Raw genomic sequence first — 19975 nt, forward strand, 5'->3', positions numbered from 1 at the left:
TTTTCCACGATTGTTTGGTTCGGAAACTTATTGACGGTCCTTAGTGAACCACCGCACGTCAGAAGAGGGAGCAACAGAGAGCAGCTAGCCGAAATCTGGGTGCCTGACTCGGGTCGGCCGTGGGCTGGACGCCGCTGGCTCCGCGGAGCTTGAGTGTCCGGTGTCCGGCTTCGGGCTGGCTTCACTGCGGTCGCCAGTAGTTGGCGTCCCGGAGGCCGATTCATCTCCCAACGCGGGGCAGCAGATCTTCGAACTGGGTCCTGGATAGACGGAAGTACCGCTGAAATCGACCGTCATCCAGACGCAGCTCCTGGAGTAGGTGGTGGTACTTTCCGAACTGTTCCCGTCCCTGAAGAATCTGGTGAACCCAGGAACATTGACGTCGGCGGCGTTGTTCGGCTCTCCACAGGTAAAACACAGTGATTATACGTGAAATCCATGTCCAGCATGTTCAGTTGAAACCAGCAAGCAGCAGATGGAAGCTCCTCCTATTTGATGACGCGGCGAAGCGTTGCCGCTTGTTGCAGAATGCCAACGCGGAATGTGAAGCGGGCAAAAGCACACAAATGAGGTGAAAAAGTCACAGAAATCGCGTTTGGTGTGAACGCACCATTAGTTGATCAAATATTTATCTCATGCAATAAAATATAATGAACTGCTTAAAAATCCCACAATGTGATTGTTTTTGTTTTAGATTCTATCACTCACAGTTGAAGAGAACCTATGATAAAAATGAAAGACTTCTACATGATTTGCAAGTGGGAAAACCTGCAACCTCCACTGTATGTAAGTGAGGAGGTCTTGGGTTCCAAGGCACCAGCGTGAATAATCCCTTGTGGGTGGGGGTGGACCAGCTTCGCCATGCTCCCTGGGCCCGGAAGCCGAAGTGGCATAGCCCATTACCCCTTGCGCCACTAGGTGATGTATTGAATTAAGCTGTGCCAACAGCAGACTCTGCTCCTCTTTCCAGTTTGGTTTTCTTCTTTTTTTTTCTATTTTGTTTTGGTTGTTTTACCAAGTCAAAATGTGACAGGTGAGTGTCCACATTAATATCAAATACTGGTCCTTCTCAAAATATTAGCATATTGTGATAAAGTTCATTATTTTCCATAATGTCATGATGAAAATTTAACATTCATATATTTTAGATTCATTGCAAACTAACTGAAATATTTCAGGTCTTTTATTTTCTTAATACGGATGATTTTGGCATACAGCTCATGAAAACCCAAAAATCCTATCTCACAAAATTAGCATATCATTAAAAGGGTCTCTAAACGAGCTATGAACCTAATCATCTGAATCAACAAGTTAACTCTAAACACCTGCAAAAGATTCCTGAGGCCTTTAAAACTCCCAGCCTGGTTCATCACTCAAAACCCCAATCATGGGTAAGACTGCCGACCTGACTGCTGTCCAGAAGACTACTATTGACACCCTCAAGCAAGAGGGTAAGACACAGAAAGACATTTCTGAACGAATAGGCTGGTCCCAGAGTGCTGTATCAAGGCACCTCAGTGGGAAGTCTGTGGGAAGGAAAAAGTGTGGCAGAAAACGCTGCACAACGAGAAGAGGTGACCGGACCCTGAGGAAGATTGTGGAGAAGGGCCGATTCCAGACCTTGGGGGACCTGCGGAAGCAGTGGACTGAGTCTGGAGTAGAAACATCCAGAGCCACCGTGCACAGGCGTGTGCAGGAAATGGGCTACAGGTGCCGCATTCCCCAGGTCAAGCCACTTTTGAACCAGAAACAGCGGCAGAAGCGCCTGACCTGGGCTACAGAGAAGCAGCACTGGACTGTTGCTCAGTGGTCCAAAGTACTTTTTTCGGATGAAAGCAAATTCTGCATGTCATTCGGAAATCAAGGTGCCAGAGTCTGGAGGAAGACTGGGGAGAAGGAAATGCCAAAATGCCAGAAGTCCAGTGTCAAGTACCCACAGTCAGTGATGGTCTGGGGTGCCGTGTCAGCTGCTGGTGTTGGTCCACTGTGTTTTATCAAGGGCAGGGTCAATGCAGCTAGCTATCAGGAGATTTTGGAGCACTTCATGCTTCCATCTGCTGAAAAGCTTTATGGAGATGAAGATTTCATTTTTCAGCACGACCTGGCACCTGCTCACAGTGCCAAAACCACTGGTAAATGGTTTACTGACCATGGTATCATTGTGCTCAATTGGCCTGCCAACTCTCCTGACCTGAACCCCATAGAGAATCTGTGGGATATTGTGAAGAGAACGTTGAGAGACTCAAGACCCAACACTCTGGATGAGCTAAAGGCTGCTATCGAAGCATCCTGGGCCTCCATAAGATCTCAGCAGTGCCACAGGCTGATTGCCTCCATGCCACGCCGCATTGAAGCAGTCATTTCTGCCAAAGGATTCCCAACCAAGTATTGAGTGCATAACTGTACATGATTATTTGAAGGTTGACGTTTTTTGTATTAAAAACATTTTTCTTTTATTGGTCGGATGAAATATGCTAATTTTGTGAGATAGGAATTTTGGGTTTTCATGAGCTGTATGCCAAAATCATCCGTATTAAGACAATAAAAGACCTGAAATATTTCAGTTAGTGTGCAATGAATCTAAAATATATGAATGTTAAATTTTCATCATTACATTATGGAAAATAATGAACTTTATCACAATATGCTAATATTTTGAGAAGGACCTGTAAGGTTTTCTAGAGACGGGCGCTTTTCTGTGATTGCAAGAATATTCTGAGATATTGGACACCACGTTACTGGTACCAATCAGAACTTCTGTGTTTTTCTTGTTGCAGAAGTTTTTAATCCCATCCACAGCTGTGTTGCCCACTATTAGGGTTCTTGGTCCAGTAGGGTAGGGTGCCTTTTCTCTGGCAGCTTAGGAGAAGACTGTTTAGAATGAAGGTTGTTCTCAAACCTTTTATTGTTCTCAGAAGATGGATAATTTTCCTGGTTTTCATTCTGTAGTGGAGCAAATCTGTTCTGGAGGAGAACTCCATTATTTCCAGCTTTCTCACTCCTATCAGTTGTTGTGACAGCAGCTCGCTGTCGAAGTCTCCTTTTCCCAGGGGAAACGGGGGCATTTCTCTGTAATTCTGGCCATTCTAATTTATTTAATTGCTGAGATCTTCCAGTGAGTTGTCCACCTTGATTTTTTGGGCATGCCCCTAAAACATGCCAGGGGGGGTCTGCCGGTAGGTTTATTTTCAGTGTTCTGATTGCCGGCTGAGTCGTTGAGCTGGCTGTCACTGTTTCGGATCACAGGCAGAGTTGAATCATCGCTGTACCCCATATTCACCTCCACATTCACTTTTAGTCCATGGATTTTCATCTCCAAAACAGCCAATTTCTGTAAAAGTTTGTCGAAGTCCTCTGTGGTGAAGGGAGGCATTTTGTGCTGATTAGCTGGTGTCAACTTGTCATGCTTTTGAGTTCAATTATAAAAACATCAAAGTCCTTTAAAAAAATAAAAAAATAAAATAATAATAATCCTTGGGAGGTAAGAAGTCGTTTTAGTCCAATATTTCCGTAATTTTGGCTAAGAGATAAAAAGTTAGGAGTAAAAGAATGCAAGCAAGCAGGGAGCTTAGGAGAAAAGCGTCTGAGCAGGCAGAGAGGCAGAAGTGGAAGACCAGTAGACCTGTTAAATGACAGTGGAGCCTCATCTGGTGATCTTGGTGAAATCAAATCATAAAGATACAACAGCAGAAGTCACAGATATGTTAAATAGTAAAAGTAGGAGCATTTCCACACTACAGTGTAAAGGGAACTCAAGGGGTGGGGACTAAACAGCTGTGTAGCCTTAAGAAAATCACTGATCAGTGAAGCTAATTTGCTAGGGAATATAAAGATTGGACTCTGGAGCAAAGGAAGATGTTCATGTGGTCCAATGAGTCCAAATCAATTGGAGAATCAGGGTAAGTAAAGAGGCGCATGAAGTGTTGCACCCATCATGTCTAGTGCCCATCATGCAAGACAGTGGGGGCAGTGCCATAATCTGCGGATGCTACAGTTGGTCAGGTCTAGATTCAGCAAAGTTATATCCCAAAATATTGAGGTCAGCCAACAATCTGAATACACTGAAGGACCAAGTTATTCCATTTGTGAACTTTTTCTTCCCTGATGACACAGGTACATTCCACTTTACTTTCAGTTTCTTAATAGAAGGGATCAACTTTGTTTTCAATATTTATGATATAATCTGGCCGAATCAATCTGCACTTTTACTGTCACCAAATTATCAAAACTCCATTGAGTGGACAGCCCAGTAAGACAGATGTTCAGTGATGGATAAATGGTCAGAATTTATAAAATGCTTTTCCAGTCATATTAAGTACTCAAAGTGGGCAACATCAACATATGACAAGAGGAAGCTGGAATTGAACCCAAAACCTTTAGATTGCAAGACGACTACCCACTAACCACAGTCGGGTAGAGATGACTTCTTCTTCAAAGGAAACAAAGAAAACAGGGGCCTGATTTTGAAAAGAAAATTACTCATACAAATTTCAAAACTGTGGCATGCATTTGTATTCAGCCGTATGCTCAGAGTTGTCATAATGGACCACGTGTTTAGTTCTATCCATCTTCCTATCATTATTCAGTTCAATTAAAAAATACTTCTTCTTGCTAAGATCCGCCTTGAGTTCCTCAAGTCTCTAGATGCTGTGGGGCTATTATGGCTGACACATTGCGTGACGGTCGGAGAGAGTGCCTCTGGACTGGCAGACCAGGGTGGTTCCAACTACAGGGGGACCTCTGCTTCAGGATGAGCAGTGTGATTTTTGTCCCGGCCGTGGAACACCGGACCAGCTCGCTCTACAACCTCTACAGGGTGCTGGAGGGTTCATGGGAGTTTCCCCAAACTGTCAATTTCAATTCATTTTATTTATATAGCGCCAATTCACAACACATGTCGTCTCAAGGAACTTCACAACAGTCAGGTTCATACATTCCAATTAATCCTAATCATTGAACAGTGCAGTCAGATTCTGTTATTTATTCAAATTGGATAAAAAGTTTTTCTATCTAAGGAAATCCAGCAGATTGCATCCAGTCAGTGACTTGCAGCATTCACTCCTCCTGGATGAGCATGTAGAGACAGTGGACAGTCACTGGCGTTGACTTTGCAGCAATCCCTCATACTGAGCATGCATGTAACGACAGTGGAGAGGAAAAACTCCCTTTTAACAGGAAGAAACCTCCAGCAGAACCAGAACCAGGCTCAGTGTGAGCGGCCATCTGCCACGACCGACTGGGGGATTGAGAGAACAGAGCAGAGACACAAAAAGAACAAAGAAGCACTGATCCAGGAGTCCTTTCTATGGGAAGGAAAAGTAAATGTTAATGGATGTAGCTACTTTAGTTGTTTCACCTAAAAAGAAAGAACAGATAAACTTTGAGCCAGTTTTCAAGGTTAGAGTCTGAAAGAGAGCACATAGAGTTAGTCACAGTAAAAGCTCAGTCAATCGCAATGTCTAGGAGAGAGAAAGGGTTAAACACTAAAAGACAGGGTCATGTGGATCATCGGTAGAGGGTGAGCATTAAGTTGTTGCCAGCAGAAGCTTGGATGAAGTCCTCCTCCAGAAAGGTGTCACAGGTAGACACAGAGTCAGGCCAGTTGTAGCTTCTAGGAAGTGAAAAGAAAGAACAAGGTTAAAAGCTGAAATAACAGCAAATAATGCAAAATTGGAGAGTAGTGTGAGAATGTAGCGAAGAGGGTGAAAGTGGTCATTATGTCCTCCAGCAGCCTAAACTTATAGCAGCATAACTACAGAGATAGCTCAGGATAACCTAAGCCACTCTAACTATAAGCTTTATCAAAAAGGAAAGTTTTAAGCCTAGCCTTAAAAGTAGACAGTTTGTCCATCTAGAGCCCACTGATGGTCATTGTTATACTAAAAACCACAACGATTGGGATACCTCTCTCTGTCAGATTGACCACAACCATTGGAAAAGAGAGGGGGTCATACAGGTAGCAGAAATGGAGGGTGTGTTTGCACCTCAACCATAACTGAGCCGGTTTAGGCTAAACCTGACTCCCCCTTACTCCATCCAACAGGGAGGGAAGAAGACAGAGGTAAAAAAATAAGGAAGATAGCTCAGGATAACCTAAGCCACTCTAACTATAAGCTTTATCAAAAAGGAAAGTTTTAAGCCTAGCCTTAAAAGTAGACAGGGTGTCTGCCTCACGGACTAAAACTGGGAGCTGGTTCCACAGGAGAGGAGCCTGATAACTAAAGGATCTGCCTCCCATTCTACTTCTAGAAACTCTAGGAACCACCAGTAAACCTGCAGTCTGAGAACAAAGTGCTCTGTTAGGAACATATGGACCAATCAGATCTCTGATGTATGATGGAGCTAGATCATTAAGGGCTTTATATGTGAGGAAGATAATTTTAAATTCTATTCTGGATTTAACAGGGAGCCAATGAAGGGAAGCTAAAATAAGAGAAATATGATCTATCTTTTTAATTTTCATCAGAACTCTTGCTGCAGCATTTTGAATCAGCTGAAGGTTTTTAACTGCATTTTGTGGACATCCTGATGGTAAAGAATTACAATAGTCCAGCCTTGAAGTAACAAATGCATGGACTAGTTTTTTCAGCATCACTCCTGGATAGGATATTTCTAATTTTGGCAATGTTCTGGAGATGAAAGAAGGAAATCCTAGAAACCTGTTTAATATGGGATTTAAATGACATGTCCTGGTCAAAAATAATACCAAGGTTTTTTACTTTATTATCGGAGGTCAATTTAATGCCATCCAGGTTAAGTGATTGACTAAGCAGTTTCTTTTTTAAAGACTCCGTTCCAAAGACGACAACTTCTGTCTTGTTTGAAATTAGAAGCAGAAAATTTAAAGTCATCCAAGTTTTTATATCTTCAAAACTAAGGTCTGGGTTTTACTGGTTTCTAAAGGCTGAAGAAAAAAACATCTTATATGGGAACCGCTTGTCCGGTCTCATCATTTATACTGAAACTGGGGTGAGCCCACTCAGCAGGTAACTGCTGTCAAGTGAGCCGACAGTCATAAATCCGCGGTCACGCAGCCGACACCAGCTCTCTCTTAAAGATAAGCGTCGCGCATACAAGGTGCTTTACGGTAATGGAGCAGAAAGGACGCCGATCCTGGCAACGGTTGAGAAAATAAGAGGAAAACAGAAAAGTAACCTACAGAACATTTATATTAATTACATTTTTACAACTTTCACATTCATGTTTTATGTAAAAAAATGTAATAATTTTACTGTAGAGTTTTGGAGAAATAACGTGTCAACATACCTACTAATGCTCATCCATTATATGCTTTTCTCCCACTTTCAGCAATTTATTTCTCCAAAACCATGGGAGTTAACAACACACTCTCTTCAGATTATATTAAAGGGCTATCTGTACTATAACCAGAAAAGATATTTCATAATTCTACTGTAGAGGTTTGGAGAAATAACGAGTCATACATAGAGAAGAGCATGCTCAGTCCTGGACCTCCAGTAATCCACTGACCGCCACTGTCAGATGTTGGATACTGGATGAACATTTTGAGGTACTTTGACCCGTTATTTCTCCACCACCTCTAAAATGAATCCAGCTTAATCTATAAAATATTCAAGTTCAGTTCAAATTCAAAAATACTTCAACACCCAAGGAAAATCAAATATTGCAGAAATTTCAACTAATTTTCCTCATAGAATAATTGTAGATGCTGATGGCTGTGGGCAGGAAGGATCTCCTGCGGTCGTCTGTGTTACAGCGGATCTGAAGAAGCCTGAAGACACTGTTGTCTGATGAAGAGGATGCTCAGGGTTGACCATAATGCTCTTTATTTTATGAAGAATTCTTCTTTGTACAATCCTCTCTAGAAGTTCTGCAACGGTCTTAAGAACAGAGCCAACCTTCTTTAACAGCTGTAATATATAATAAATAAAAATACACTGAAGTTTGGAGTTATAAGGTGACATGTGAAAAAGTTCAAAATCATATTATTTTACTAAATGGCCTATATAAAGTAAAGAGCTCCTTGTGGACCTTCCTGTTGAACTCCAGTGCCAATCTCTCTCTTAGAATATATATAAAACCAGTTCTATCAAAAATGTTAAAATCTTTATAAAAGCACTATACAAATTCAGACTATTTACCAATAAAACATACAAATGAGGTTGGCATACATTTACATTGCTATAAATAATCACATTATCCACTATATATGTGTCAATGATGCAATACCAAGCTCACTTATTCTTTTTCTACTTTAGAGAAGCTGGCCCAGGCCAAAGAAGAGAATCTGGACATGCACCAGGTGCTGGATCAAACCCTGCTCGAACTCAACAATCTATAGAAGCTTCCACAGAGGTGGATGAATGAACCCCTGAAGCATCTGAGGAGAGGAATATTTTCTCTGCATCCACTCTAAAAGACAGTGCCTGATTATTTTCACTGTCAACTGAAAATGTCCATTTATAGTGCCCTTTTTATGTGTTCAAATTGTTTCTTGGAATGTAAATAAAAATAGATGTAAGTCATATAAATCAGAAGAATCTAATCAATTAAATTCTCAAGTAAAAAAAACTTATCAATAAAAAAATATACAAATCATTTAACAGAATTCCTCATTTTAACAAATGGAAAACTGTTTTTTTTGTAAGAGTTTATTCCTTTAATTTAAAAAAAAAATAATTCTGTTAGCTTGGCCCTAATACTCTGTCGTAGTGAATATGTATATGAATAAATGTTTACCATCTGATATTCAGGGATGTCTCAGAGAACACATTCCAAGGATAAACAAACAGCAATGACTTAATGCAAGTCAAAAGCAACATATATTTACACACACATTACAAATGGATAAGTAAAAAAAGCTTAGTGTGACATATGCTTTTATTTTGGAAGGATACAAAAAGAAATCTTATGACAGTTATTTTTGAGTGTTTTTTCCCCTTTGTTTTTCCAAGTCTTCAATGTGTGTTCATTTTGGGATTTTGTTCTACTGAATAAGAACTGTGTTCTAATAAACTAATCATTCAATTAAAAAAATTTGAAAAATGACAGCTAAGTTTTTTTATTACTTTTTTGTGATAGAACGTGATCACAATTTTTCATGCTGTGTCATATGTTCTTAAAACGTTTAATTATATATATATTTTTTTATCTTTAAAGGCGTTATTTGTGTTTTACAAGGGTTTGCACCTCCATTGAGCTTTGACTTTTAAAAAAAGAACACTTAAAAATCTATGAATATATTTTTTTAAAGCATTAAAATTATATTTAAAATTAAATGATTATTTATTGAAATATTACCTTTTTCACACGTTAGATCTAAATGTCCATTTAGAAGAGTTCCATATCTGTAATAGAGTCTTATATGACTTTAATTCTCTAATAAGTTAAAGCAGTGGTGGGTCATTTGACTGTGACATGTTAATAAATAGTAATAGTCTGAAACCTCTAATCTAAGATCAGAACTGAAGAAGCATTTTAGATAACAAAAAAAAAGAAAAAAAAAAAGAGGTGAAACATCTCCAATAAACAACAACTTGACTTTTATTCAAGCAATGAACTGTAGGCTTTGGAGGACCATTCTGGCAGGGCTGTTTTCCTTTCTACTTAGTTATTTTATTGTGAAAGTGAGAATTTAACAGAGAAAAAAATCTGTAAAACTGGCACAAAGATGCAGGAAGTGAAAACACTATACAAACGTGTTGCTTCAAAAATCTTATTTATATTTACTTAGAGATAAATTTTAAAATGATTGTAGGGACATTATTGGAGCTGTGTGTGTCTTCTTAAAATATGTTGTTTTTAAAGAACAGAGGCAACACATTTTCACAGGTCAAGTATAGAAGCATATAATAAGATTGATCATGAAGGCCAAGAGAAAACAGCACAATGTAAGAAACAAGAAAAGCATTTCAAAAACAATGGCTGGAAGGAGTGGCACAACCATTTGTTTAGCTAGGAAAATACAGTGTGCTTTTGTGATGTTTAGAGGGTGTTTATGTGCTAGTAGGAAATACAGATGACACCAAAAGAAGCTAGATGGAAAAGTAGTGTCTTGACAATTAGTAATATGCTATAGACTGTTGGGATTGAACTTGCTAAAGCAAGCAGTAGATACACAACTCAGCAGCAGCACAAATGATGCCAGGAGGACAACTGGTGGGGATGTCATGATTTCAACCTTCTTGATCAAGACTGTCAGTGTAGTGTATGAGTTATTACCACTAATCTATTAGATGAACTCTATGCACAACAGCAGCCGTAGGATATTCTAGAGTTAAGGACAAGCTCAAGCAGAAAACCAATGAAAACTGTTTTTATTTTTGTCCATTTCACACCTGCTTATGATTATAAGCCATTTCAAATCCCCAATCTCCAAGATTTACTTCCTGAAACAGACCTAAGGGGCCAGTCATGGCATGGCAGCCTAACTAATAATGTAATGAAACTGAATCCAGTGGATGACCAAACTGCTCAGCTCTCAATCTAAACATGTTTAATAACTGTTGTTAACAGGTCCCGATCTAAGGCTTCATCCCTTCAGCTCGCAGCTCAAGGTTCCTTTAGACAGCAAATGCTGTCACTGAGGTGGATTCCATTAACAGTATTACCCGGCAAAACCATAAACGGTATCATTCAAAGCTTGATTTTGCTGCAGCATGTGTGCATGACTGAGTGAGTTTTACTGAGAATTTGATAGTTAACACCAGCTGAGACCACAATGACAACTTGTGTTCCCAATTTTTTGGCAGGTCTTTTCTGGAATTTAAGCCTGCTTTGGATAAACTGTAGAGTTATTTATAGTCCTTTGTAATGAGTAGTGGCAAATATAGGCAGCACCCTCAGATTTCACGTACTCAGTTGATATTCTTCAACATCTGGAAGCAGCATGAGTGAATGCAGGCTGTATCAGAAGTGATGCAACATTAGAAGCAACAGAAAAACCAAGACAAAGCGACAGCAGAGAAAAGAGCACATATGATGCACAGAATTAGTCAAATGTTTCCCACTTCCTCCTAAGGTCCTCTACCTTCTTCTTCTGTGGTATAACAGGTGTGGCCATATTGAGCAGGTCCCCAAAAGGATCCTTTGGTTTCTGATTTTCTCCTTGTGCCTGCAGTGGCTTTGGCAGCATGTTCATAGGTGTGCTGAAGACAGAGGTGGAGTCCACCAGGCTAGAGAGAACATGGCTGCTGTCAGAGGAGCGAGGCAGAGAGGTGACTGAGGATGGGGATGCTGACTGGGCCAGCCCATGGCTGGGGGGCAGAGTGGAACTGCAGGGGGATAGCTGTCTGTGGAGTCCTGGTAGCGTAGAAAACGACTGTGGCTGGGAAGAAGCATGTATGTAAGAGCCTGGTGGAGGTCCATAGACTGTGCTAAAGGGATTCCCACTGACAGTAGGCGAGTAGTGCTGCAAAGACTGGGCAAATGGATTCAGTGATATGTGAGGATATAGTGGCAAAAGTGGCAAACCCTGTGGGTAGGGCCTGGGTGGTAGTGTTGGCTTGCATGCAGATGATGTGCTGAAATCTAACTGATCTGTTAGAGCAGAAAGGTTGGTCTGTGCTGAGCTGTTCAAGGGGTCCAAAAGACTGATCAGATCGACAACGTCCTCATCAGCTCTTGTGGGCCTCTCCTGGTATTCATTTGAGGTCATGCTCAAGGCTTGCCTAAATTCTTCTCTTCCTGGAGTAGTTCTTCCTTCACAATAACCAGTGGCTTTGGACCACGACTGGACAGCAGGGGGTGCCAGAACAGTTCCAAGCTCAGGTGTCTTCCTTCCGTGGGGACGAGGAATGGTTATGTTGCCAATGGCAGAGGGGTCTGAAGAGTCTACTGCCGTGTCAGAGGTTTCACGGAGAGGGGAACAGGATTCTATTTGGACTGGAAGTTGGACAGATGGAGGTCCATCACAAGTAGGAGGCACACAGATAGGCAAAAGAGATTTATCTTGGCCTAAAGTGCACAGCTTGTTGTAAGGATTGGTGAGCTTGAGCCCTGGAAGCGTTCGGGAGTTTTCACTGATGCTCAGGTCCAACATCTGCAGGCACAATGGGAAAAAAAAAGACTATTGCAGTAATTATGTTCCTTTACAGTTAGCCCAGATACATAAAAGATACGTCTTCTACAACTATTGTTTCTTGTATATCTGAAACGTATCCTTGTTATTACAAAACCGTTTAACTTATTTTACCAGGTGTGGCCTTTGGTTTCAGTTTATTTATATGGATAAAACTGTGAAAATTCAGTATAGATTATACACACTACTAAGAGAGTTAGGGATATTTGGCTTCCAGGTGAACTTGATGGAAAACGTATAAAGTCCATGGTACAGTGATATTATATCATGAAAGTACAGGAATTCAAGTAGAAGCGTGCAATGGTGTTTTTCTTCATCTCAAACTATTTTACTGAAACAAAAGCCAACAACGGTTGTGGGTAAATAAATAAATGTCAGTTTCTCAATAATGTATCATGTGACCTTGAGCAACAATTCCAGCTTGACAATGCCATCTCATGCTTGTTCACAAGTCAACTTTTTATCTGCTGAGGCATGGCATCCCACTCTTCATGAAGTATGGCCCTCAGATCAATGAGGTTCTGGGGTACAGAGTTACGAGCCTCTCGACAGCAACTCAGCTGATCCCATTGGTTTTCTAAGGGATTCAGGTCTGGAGAAAGTGCAGGCCACTCCATTCCAGGTACCCCAGTCTCTAGCAGCCATTCCCTAATGATGTGACCTCGATGAGCTGGACCATTGTTGTCCATGAAGATGACATTAGACCTGTCTTGTTCATGCAGGGCCACGGTGACTGGGTTAATGATGTTATTCAGGTAGTATGGGATGGTCACTATACCATTCACAAGTGTAGAGCAGTTGTGTATTGACCAGACACACCTGCCCACATTATAACACCACCACCAACGGCTGGTGTGGTGACAACAGTGGCTGATGCATAGCGCTCTCCTTGATGTCTCCAACATTATTGGCGTCCATCATTTCTGCTCATCGTGAATCGGCTTTCATCATAGAGCAGCATAAATGTTCCCATGTCCATGCAAGACGATGATGCCTGTGCCTGATGCTGTTTTCAGGTACCCTTGCAGGTCTTTTAGCATGCAGAGCACACTGATGTAAATAGTTTTGATTGGTCTGATGAGACACTTGGATGCTTCTCACCTCCCTTAAATGTGCCTGGAGTTGAGTGGCATTTATTATCCAGTTCCGCAAGGCACTGTTCACAATAAAGAGGTCATCAGTGTGGGAAGTGGCCAAAGGACGTCTACTTCTCTGCCTTTCTGTGACTCTTCCAGTCTCTCTGTTGCAACCTGCTGATGACCCTCTGTGACACTCGAAGCTCAGTGGCCACTTCTGTCTGAGAACATCCTGTTTAAAGCTTAGCAATGGTAAGAGACTGTTGATCAATTGCTGGGTGTCATCTTGGTCTCATGAGGTCAAAATGTGAACAGCATGATGAGGAGGACTAATTAAATACCAATTTTGATTGAACCAGGAAATATATTGGTCGATTCATGGATCAAACAGCTGTTGGGAATTTTGCCATTGAGCTCCTTGTTAGAAAACAGCAAGTTGTGCAAAAGGTACTGACACACTGAGCAGTTGAACATTTGTATTCAAAGGTTTAGAGAAGGTAACCCTTGAAGGTTATACTGCATTTTAGGTTCATCCTGGAATTTCACCCAAAAGCCGAGTATCCTTAAGTTTTTGAGAGTAGTGGAATTTGACTAAAACTGACATGCCTAAACATAAATTAGTTTATCAATATAGAATGCGAATGTATGAGAAAATATGACTAGTTTCAATTGCATAAACAATACATGGAGACATTTTTCTGTTTGAAAGCACATCTGGGTCGCTGAAGTCACAAACAAATAAAGAGTTTGTTAATGTAAACCAAATAATTAAAGTTATTCAATGAAAACTTAATTTACGCAATGAAAAATAAACAATAGTTTCCTCATAATTCTAGAATGGCTTTCTGTAAACATAGTGCTTTCATGTCATGTCATCATCTATATTGCATAGAATAATATTGCTATGATATAAACTTTTTTTAGGCCTGCTGGGGTTTTGTGATTTAAAAACTTGAAGTCCTAATTAAAAACATGTGGACAACTGACCTGGAAGTTAAACCTGGCTTGGAGCTGTTCAGAGTCTTTAGGTGTTCTCAGGTCTTCCAGACTCTTAGCCAGATGGATTGGTTGACACTCCGGTTCATCCTGGCATCCAAAAACGTCCCCCAGGAGGTTGACATTGGAGAACCTTTCAGTAACTGGACTAGGAGGGGCAGTGTGGCTTTCTGCCCCCAAACCAAGATCATCTCCTTCTATCAACTCAACCTCCTTGAGGGAGCGGTATGGCTGTGGCCTGCAGACGGGGGGCGGGGGAGAGAGATCTTTGGTTATTTTATTCTGTGGCGCACAAGAGTTTGTCACAAATAAAGGAACACCTGTCTGTTACCTTAAGGACAAGAAAAAAAAAGCTTAATGAGCTTCAGTATTAGACTCTCACTGCCTCCTTTATTTCTAAGACATGATGCTAGTGGTAGAAATATGCACATATTTCACTGGAAAAAAAGGAAATAGGTGAAAAAAGATTTATTTAACACAATCAAAGAGATGCATACAAAGGTGACCAGTCAAAAGGGGTGGACAAAAGAAAACTGTCAGGAAAGCCAGAGATGGACTCATCCTCATATTGGTGCTCGTCCCCAGATGAATCCTCTGACAGAAACACTGTATAGTGACGAGTAGGATGGACAGAACTACAAAGAAGAAAGCAGACAGGAAATGTACAGTTCATCATACAGATCATTTAGCTGGTTAAAGAGAGGCAGGGAATAAGAAGGAAATTAAGGAAAGAAGGATCTCCAGTTAGGTTTAAATAAAGTAATACTGTCTCACTGGACATAAGATTGTAAATGTGTAAGCAAAAGACATTCAGAGTATTAATTAATTTTACTTGGGTATAAAAATAGTTTTTATTTCTAAAAAGACAAAATAAGTTTGTAGAGTTGCTGAATTCCTGCACTACAACATTACTAAGCAACTCACTATTTCTAATTTTAGCTGTTAAGAATTACACAAGAAAAACAATCAACACTACAAACCTACCTGTCTACATCAGAAATCATCTAACGCAAAACTATTTACATTGGTCTGCAAAACCTTAACTTCACCAATTGTTTTCACAAACTACTGACCACAAAATGGCTGAAATAGTTATTATGCAAATGTTTTGTATCATTTTGTTTTAAAAATGTTAAGTAAAAGCACTGTCAATTTAAAAATCAAGTATAAAAAGACAAAATACATAGCTACTGTAGTATTAAAAGCTTCTGTACTGTAGATAAGATGAATAACAGAGAACTACTGATCAGGCTTTTCAACTGATAGCGATATCCAGTTTTCTTTGTTGTCTGACCTGCCAACTTATTTTTCTACAATGCATAAAATAGAAACGTGGTACAGGTTCTTTAATAAACGCAGTAGTGTTGAATTCAACAGAAAATCAATAAATAATATCCCCATTTATGTATCAAAGCATATCTTTCTGACCATGGAAGGTGCAGCAAAGTAAATGATCTCTAGCATAAATATCTCATTATTTCAGCCATGTTGGTCAGAACATTTAGGCATAACAAACACATCCACACTTGTTTAGTGCAGCTTTTAAGCATTTGCCATACATACATTTTTATTTTCAACTTACACATTTACATAGATGTTTAGTGTATACAATAAAAGGTAGGCTTACTGGTCACAGCTGCTTTCCAGACTCACATTACTGCTCGGTCTCTTCAACATCGTTGGAGGCCGGGCCTGTAGTAATGATAGAGCAAAGAATCTAGCTCCACCTGTGATAAGGGCTTTCATTCTTCAACCGTATGCTTGTGTAAAAATGCCTATATTCCAGTGCACCAAAAACACAGTAAACAACTCAACCAGAGAGGAAGAGAGCTGAAACTGGTGTAGGAGCTGTCTATACTGAGGTGAATGGAAAGTTTTTAGTGGAACACATGATGATTTGCAGGACAAGAAAAATAAAAAAGCTAAAATAAATACCCAGAATAGGTACTCTAAATCCATGACAAGCTGATGGGGTGACATTGTGGATGTAGCATAACAGAACAGGAAGAAGAAAGTTCACAATTCCCTGTACAAATATGGAATCACCGATTCATATTCAGTTTATTCATATTCAATTCAAAGGCACTTCTTCAGACCAATGGTATTAGAAGAAAATGTATTGAACCAATTAATGTTGAGGATAAAACTAGGGAATCTTTCAGTAAATGGCAGAACTAAAAGAGATATTCGCACAAGTCTACTTCCGCCAAATAAACAGAGAGCTTGAAAAGGTAAAGGAGCTGTTGTAGCTGGCAGAAACAACAGAAAGGATTAGAACTCAACACAGAGTGTGGCAAAATATCTCAGCTATATACAGACTGCAAAGGAGAAATACCTAGAGAAGCTGCAACAAAGTCCTAACTATAAAGGAGGTTTTTGAATTCTAATTTCCTCTATTTGAGCTAAAAGAACGACCGTCATCGTCAGAAAGTTTAGTTATGAGACAGGAAAACCCAGCTTGTTTGAATTTGAGCATTTAATATAAAGTAAAACGCAAGTAGAATTTTGGGATATATAGCACAGCTTGGCTGAAAGATATTACCCAGGGTTCTATTTGATAAAGCTTTATCAATTTGGTTTCTGACAGAATATACCAAACAATGCATGCAGCAGGTCAGCGAGTCGGTATAGCCATGAAACAGTTCTTACAGCGGGGCTTGTAGACCAGGGCCTGCATTCACAAAGATTTTCAGAGTTCTCTCAGAGAGCTCCCATCTTAGCCTAAACGTTCTTGGCAAGAACTCCTGGCTTAAGAGTGATTCACTTTGCTGCTGAGACGCTGCTGAGCGAGGACACGACAGAGAGGAGGTGTGGTTGACCCCGCTGCTAGGTGTGACACTGTCTTCTAATGGTGCGTTCGACCGACGACGATTGCAGCAAAATCTTTGTCACATTCTCAGGCTGTCGCTTGCCTGACATTTCGCCAGCAATTTGCGTGGCCAATGGGCAACAACGCTCCACTCACTTCATCACATCATCAAATAAGAGGAGCGTCTATCTGCTGCTAGCCGGTTTCAATTCAACATGGCGGACCTGGATTTTACTGAGCTAGTCATGGTGCTTTATTTATAGAAACCCGAACAACGGCGCCGGCGTCAACGTCTCTGGGTTCACCAGACCCCCGAGAGACGGAACCAGTTTGGAGAGCACCACCACCTACTCCAGGAGCAGCATCTGGATGACGTTTGCTTTTTAGGGGAACTTCCACCAATCTAGGACCCAGTTTGAGGACCTGCTGTCCAGCATTGGGCGATGAATCAGCCTCCAGGACACCAACTACAGACACCATATCCACGCTGCAGAACGCCTGCCCATCTGTCTTTGGTGAGTAAATAACTCTCACCTCAATAGAAAGCTGTGTGTGAAGGCCACATGTGTGCTTCACAACTTCATGCGTGCCTTATTGAACAGTCCTTTCAGGACTAAGAGTAAAAGGCTTTTTTCAAGGTTCTGGAGTGACCTAGCCAGTCTCCAGACCTGAACCCAATGGAAAATCTTTGGAGGGAGCTGAAAGTCCACATTGCCCAGCGATAGCAATGAAACCTGAAGGATCTGGAGAAGATCTGTATGCAGGAGTCGTCCAGAAACCTGTGTGGAAACCTGGTCAAGAACTATAGGAAACCTCCCAGGTCTGTAATTGCAAACAAAGGTTTCTGTACCAAATATTATGTTTTGTTTTTCTGATGTATCAAATACTGTCATGCAATAAAATGCAAATTAATTACTTAAAAATCACACAATGTGATTTTCTGGATTTTTGTTTTAGATTCCATCACTCAGGGTTGAGGAGCACCTATGATAAAAATGAAAGACTTCTACATGCTTTAGAAGTGGGAAAACCTGCAATATTAGCAGTGTATCAAATACTTGTTCTACCCATTGTATTTCAGCTGAAGTTAATTTTAGCTCACCTGTCCAAAGTGCACAGTGACTGGCCTGTGGGCATCCCATGTTCTCCGAGGTTCATCCCTCAGGGCTGCAGCAGAGGAGAATGCAAATTCTGCTGTGCTGTCATCATCATTGACTACTGACCCAGGTGTAGCGAAGCCATTCTCTCCCTGCTCCTGCAGAGGAGGAACACATGAAGGTAGACAAAAAGAATAACCCTCAGGTAGGGGAAGCTAAGTTGTGTTTTAGGGTTTATCTATGCATTGCTCTCTTACAAGCACTGGTTTTCTTGTTCTGTTTAAAAAAAAACTACAAAAAGCACCTCAATATTCCACCAAACATCATTTTCAATTCCTCCATCATGCAACATTGGAGCAGTGAAAATGGGATAAGAATTAAAATAGTATTGAAAGCGTATTGTAACTTATTCTGTAATAGTAATTGTTTTGTGTTTGTTATAGTAAATACATTAATAAAAACATAAAGAGCCTCATTTACCTAACTCAAACTTTCTAGCCTACATAAAGATCCTGATCTGGCTATTGAGATTGGATTAGGGAAACCATGGCACTCTTGAGTTATTTTTTGGTGCAGCAAAGTTACGTACCTTCTGCTTTAGCCGGCTTTTGACTTCTTTGATGCGCATTCTTGCATGGTCCTTAGCCTGTTAAACAAACACAATCGGATCCTCACTGTTCTTGCAGCTTATAAGCAACACATCAGTTGTGAGTCTCAAGAGGTCATTAGTTGACTTCTTGGCATCAGGTTGGCTGTTGCAATATCAGGAGAATAAACTATTCAACTTAACATGTATGTGCTTTTCAAACAGTTTCCATAGACAGATTAGGTATTAAATAAAAATAATGTGTTAGATGGATAGTTTTGAATAAGCGCTTACAAACTTATAAACCGTCTTCATGGCTGGGTTGGCCTTGGTCTTCACTGTTTGGAAGATAGCTCCACCCCCTTTCTGTTTCAAAACATTTGCATTACGAGGTTAGAGGTAAAAGTCACACAGCTATAACACAAAGTCTGTGTTCATATCAAACGGTCAACTGCAGCCAGCTAGTAATTGCAGTTAGATGGACAAGCACATAAACATATTACTGCTCCTAATTATCTGAAGACAGAAAATTAAAATGACAGAAAAGTCATTTTGTTTTTTTTACTTTTTATGCCAACCAAGAACAAGGCAATTTACATACAAACAGCTTTATCCTGACACTGAGCCTTCACGTCAATATAAAAAACAGAAAATCACAAAAACTTTACATTTGCCATCACACAGCACTAAGCTAGATAAATAGATCAAAAAGAGAAAAAAAGAGGTGCTATAGTTAAGATAAGTCTCCATGTCTTTCAAAGTTCTGATTTCAGTTATAGTTGATCAGTTAATTGTTCCACCATGTATATATGCCTAATTTGCTGTATCTAATGATCAGTGGTTGGTGGGTCAGGTTCATCCAACTGACCATAATCATTTCTCTTGACATCATTAAAAGAAAATATACTGTTACAGAGAGCTTTAAACATAAGTTGGTAGGCTAGGAAACATGTCTAGTAGGAAGATTACAGGGTCAAAAAGAATGTTTCCTTTCAGTATTCTCTTCAACATATCTTTTACACCTTTCCAGGAGTGTTGGATTCCCCCACAAAATATGTGGGGGAGTCCTAGAACTGTACATACAAGGCATCTCCCATTTTTCCTTAATGTGCTCAGTATTATGTAGCACATCCATTATTAGTTTTTTTGTACATCAAAAATTCTTGTTTTTTTATTGTTTCCAAATTGTTCATTAAATTATATTTGCTGGTTCACTTTTAATGTATTCCCAATTTGAATGTTGTGATGAATAATGTTTAAAAATCTGTAAATACCTGTACAGGTCACTTGAAGTGATTCCTAGGCCTCATTTGTCTTAACATGGCATTAAAACCTATTCTTGGTCTTCTGCTC

The 19975-nt window shown here is 40.2% G+C and overlaps 2 protein-coding genes across 8 annotated transcripts in view; one reads left to right on the forward strand and one right to left on the reverse strand.

The window, feature by feature from the left end:
* Window positions 1-9027, forward strand: part of tpm2 (tropomyosin 2 (beta)) — a 56624-nt gene extending 47597 nt beyond the window's left edge. For both annotated transcript variants that reach the window (XM_047372829.1, XM_047372831.1), the window contains one exon: window positions 8238-9027. In XM_047372829.1, coding sequence (XP_047228785.1) covers window positions 8238-8320 — 83 coding nt within the window. In that variant the 3' untranslated portion in view covers window positions 8321-9027. The remainder of the gene's footprint in view (window positions 1-8237) is intronic.
* A 472-nt stretch (window positions 9028-9499) lies between these two features.
* Window positions 9500-19975, reverse strand: part of dennd1a (DENN/MADD domain containing 1A) — a 79257-nt gene continuing 68781 nt past the window's right edge. For 3 of the 6 annotated variants that reach the window (XM_047372826.1, XM_047372823.1, XM_047372825.1), the window contains 7 exons: window positions 18917-18988; window positions 18626-18682; window positions 18042-18194; window positions 15758-15822; window positions 14628-14765; window positions 14122-14368; window positions 9500-12019 (listed from right to left, as the gene is read on the reverse strand). In XM_047372826.1, coding sequence (XP_047228782.1) covers window positions 10970-12019; window positions 14122-14368; window positions 14628-14765; window positions 15758-15822; window positions 18042-18194; window positions 18626-18682; window positions 18917-18988 — 1782 coding nt within the window. In that variant the 3' untranslated portion in view covers window positions 9500-10969. Of the gene's footprint in view, window positions 12020-14121; window positions 14369-14461; window positions 14766-15757; window positions 15823-18041; window positions 18195-18625; window positions 18683-18916; window positions 18989-19975 lie in introns of those variants that run through there. The other 3 variants (XM_047372827.1, XR_007039336.1, XR_007039337.1) reach the window with 3 other exon arrangements.

The sequence above is a fragment of the Girardinichthys multiradiatus genome, chromosome 8, assembly GCF_021462225.1.
Source record: "Girardinichthys multiradiatus isolate DD_20200921_A chromosome 8, DD_fGirMul_XY1, whole genome shotgun sequence".
In the NCBI taxonomy this organism is placed as follows: domain Eukaryota; kingdom Metazoa; phylum Chordata; class Actinopteri; order Cyprinodontiformes; family Goodeidae; genus Girardinichthys; species Girardinichthys multiradiatus.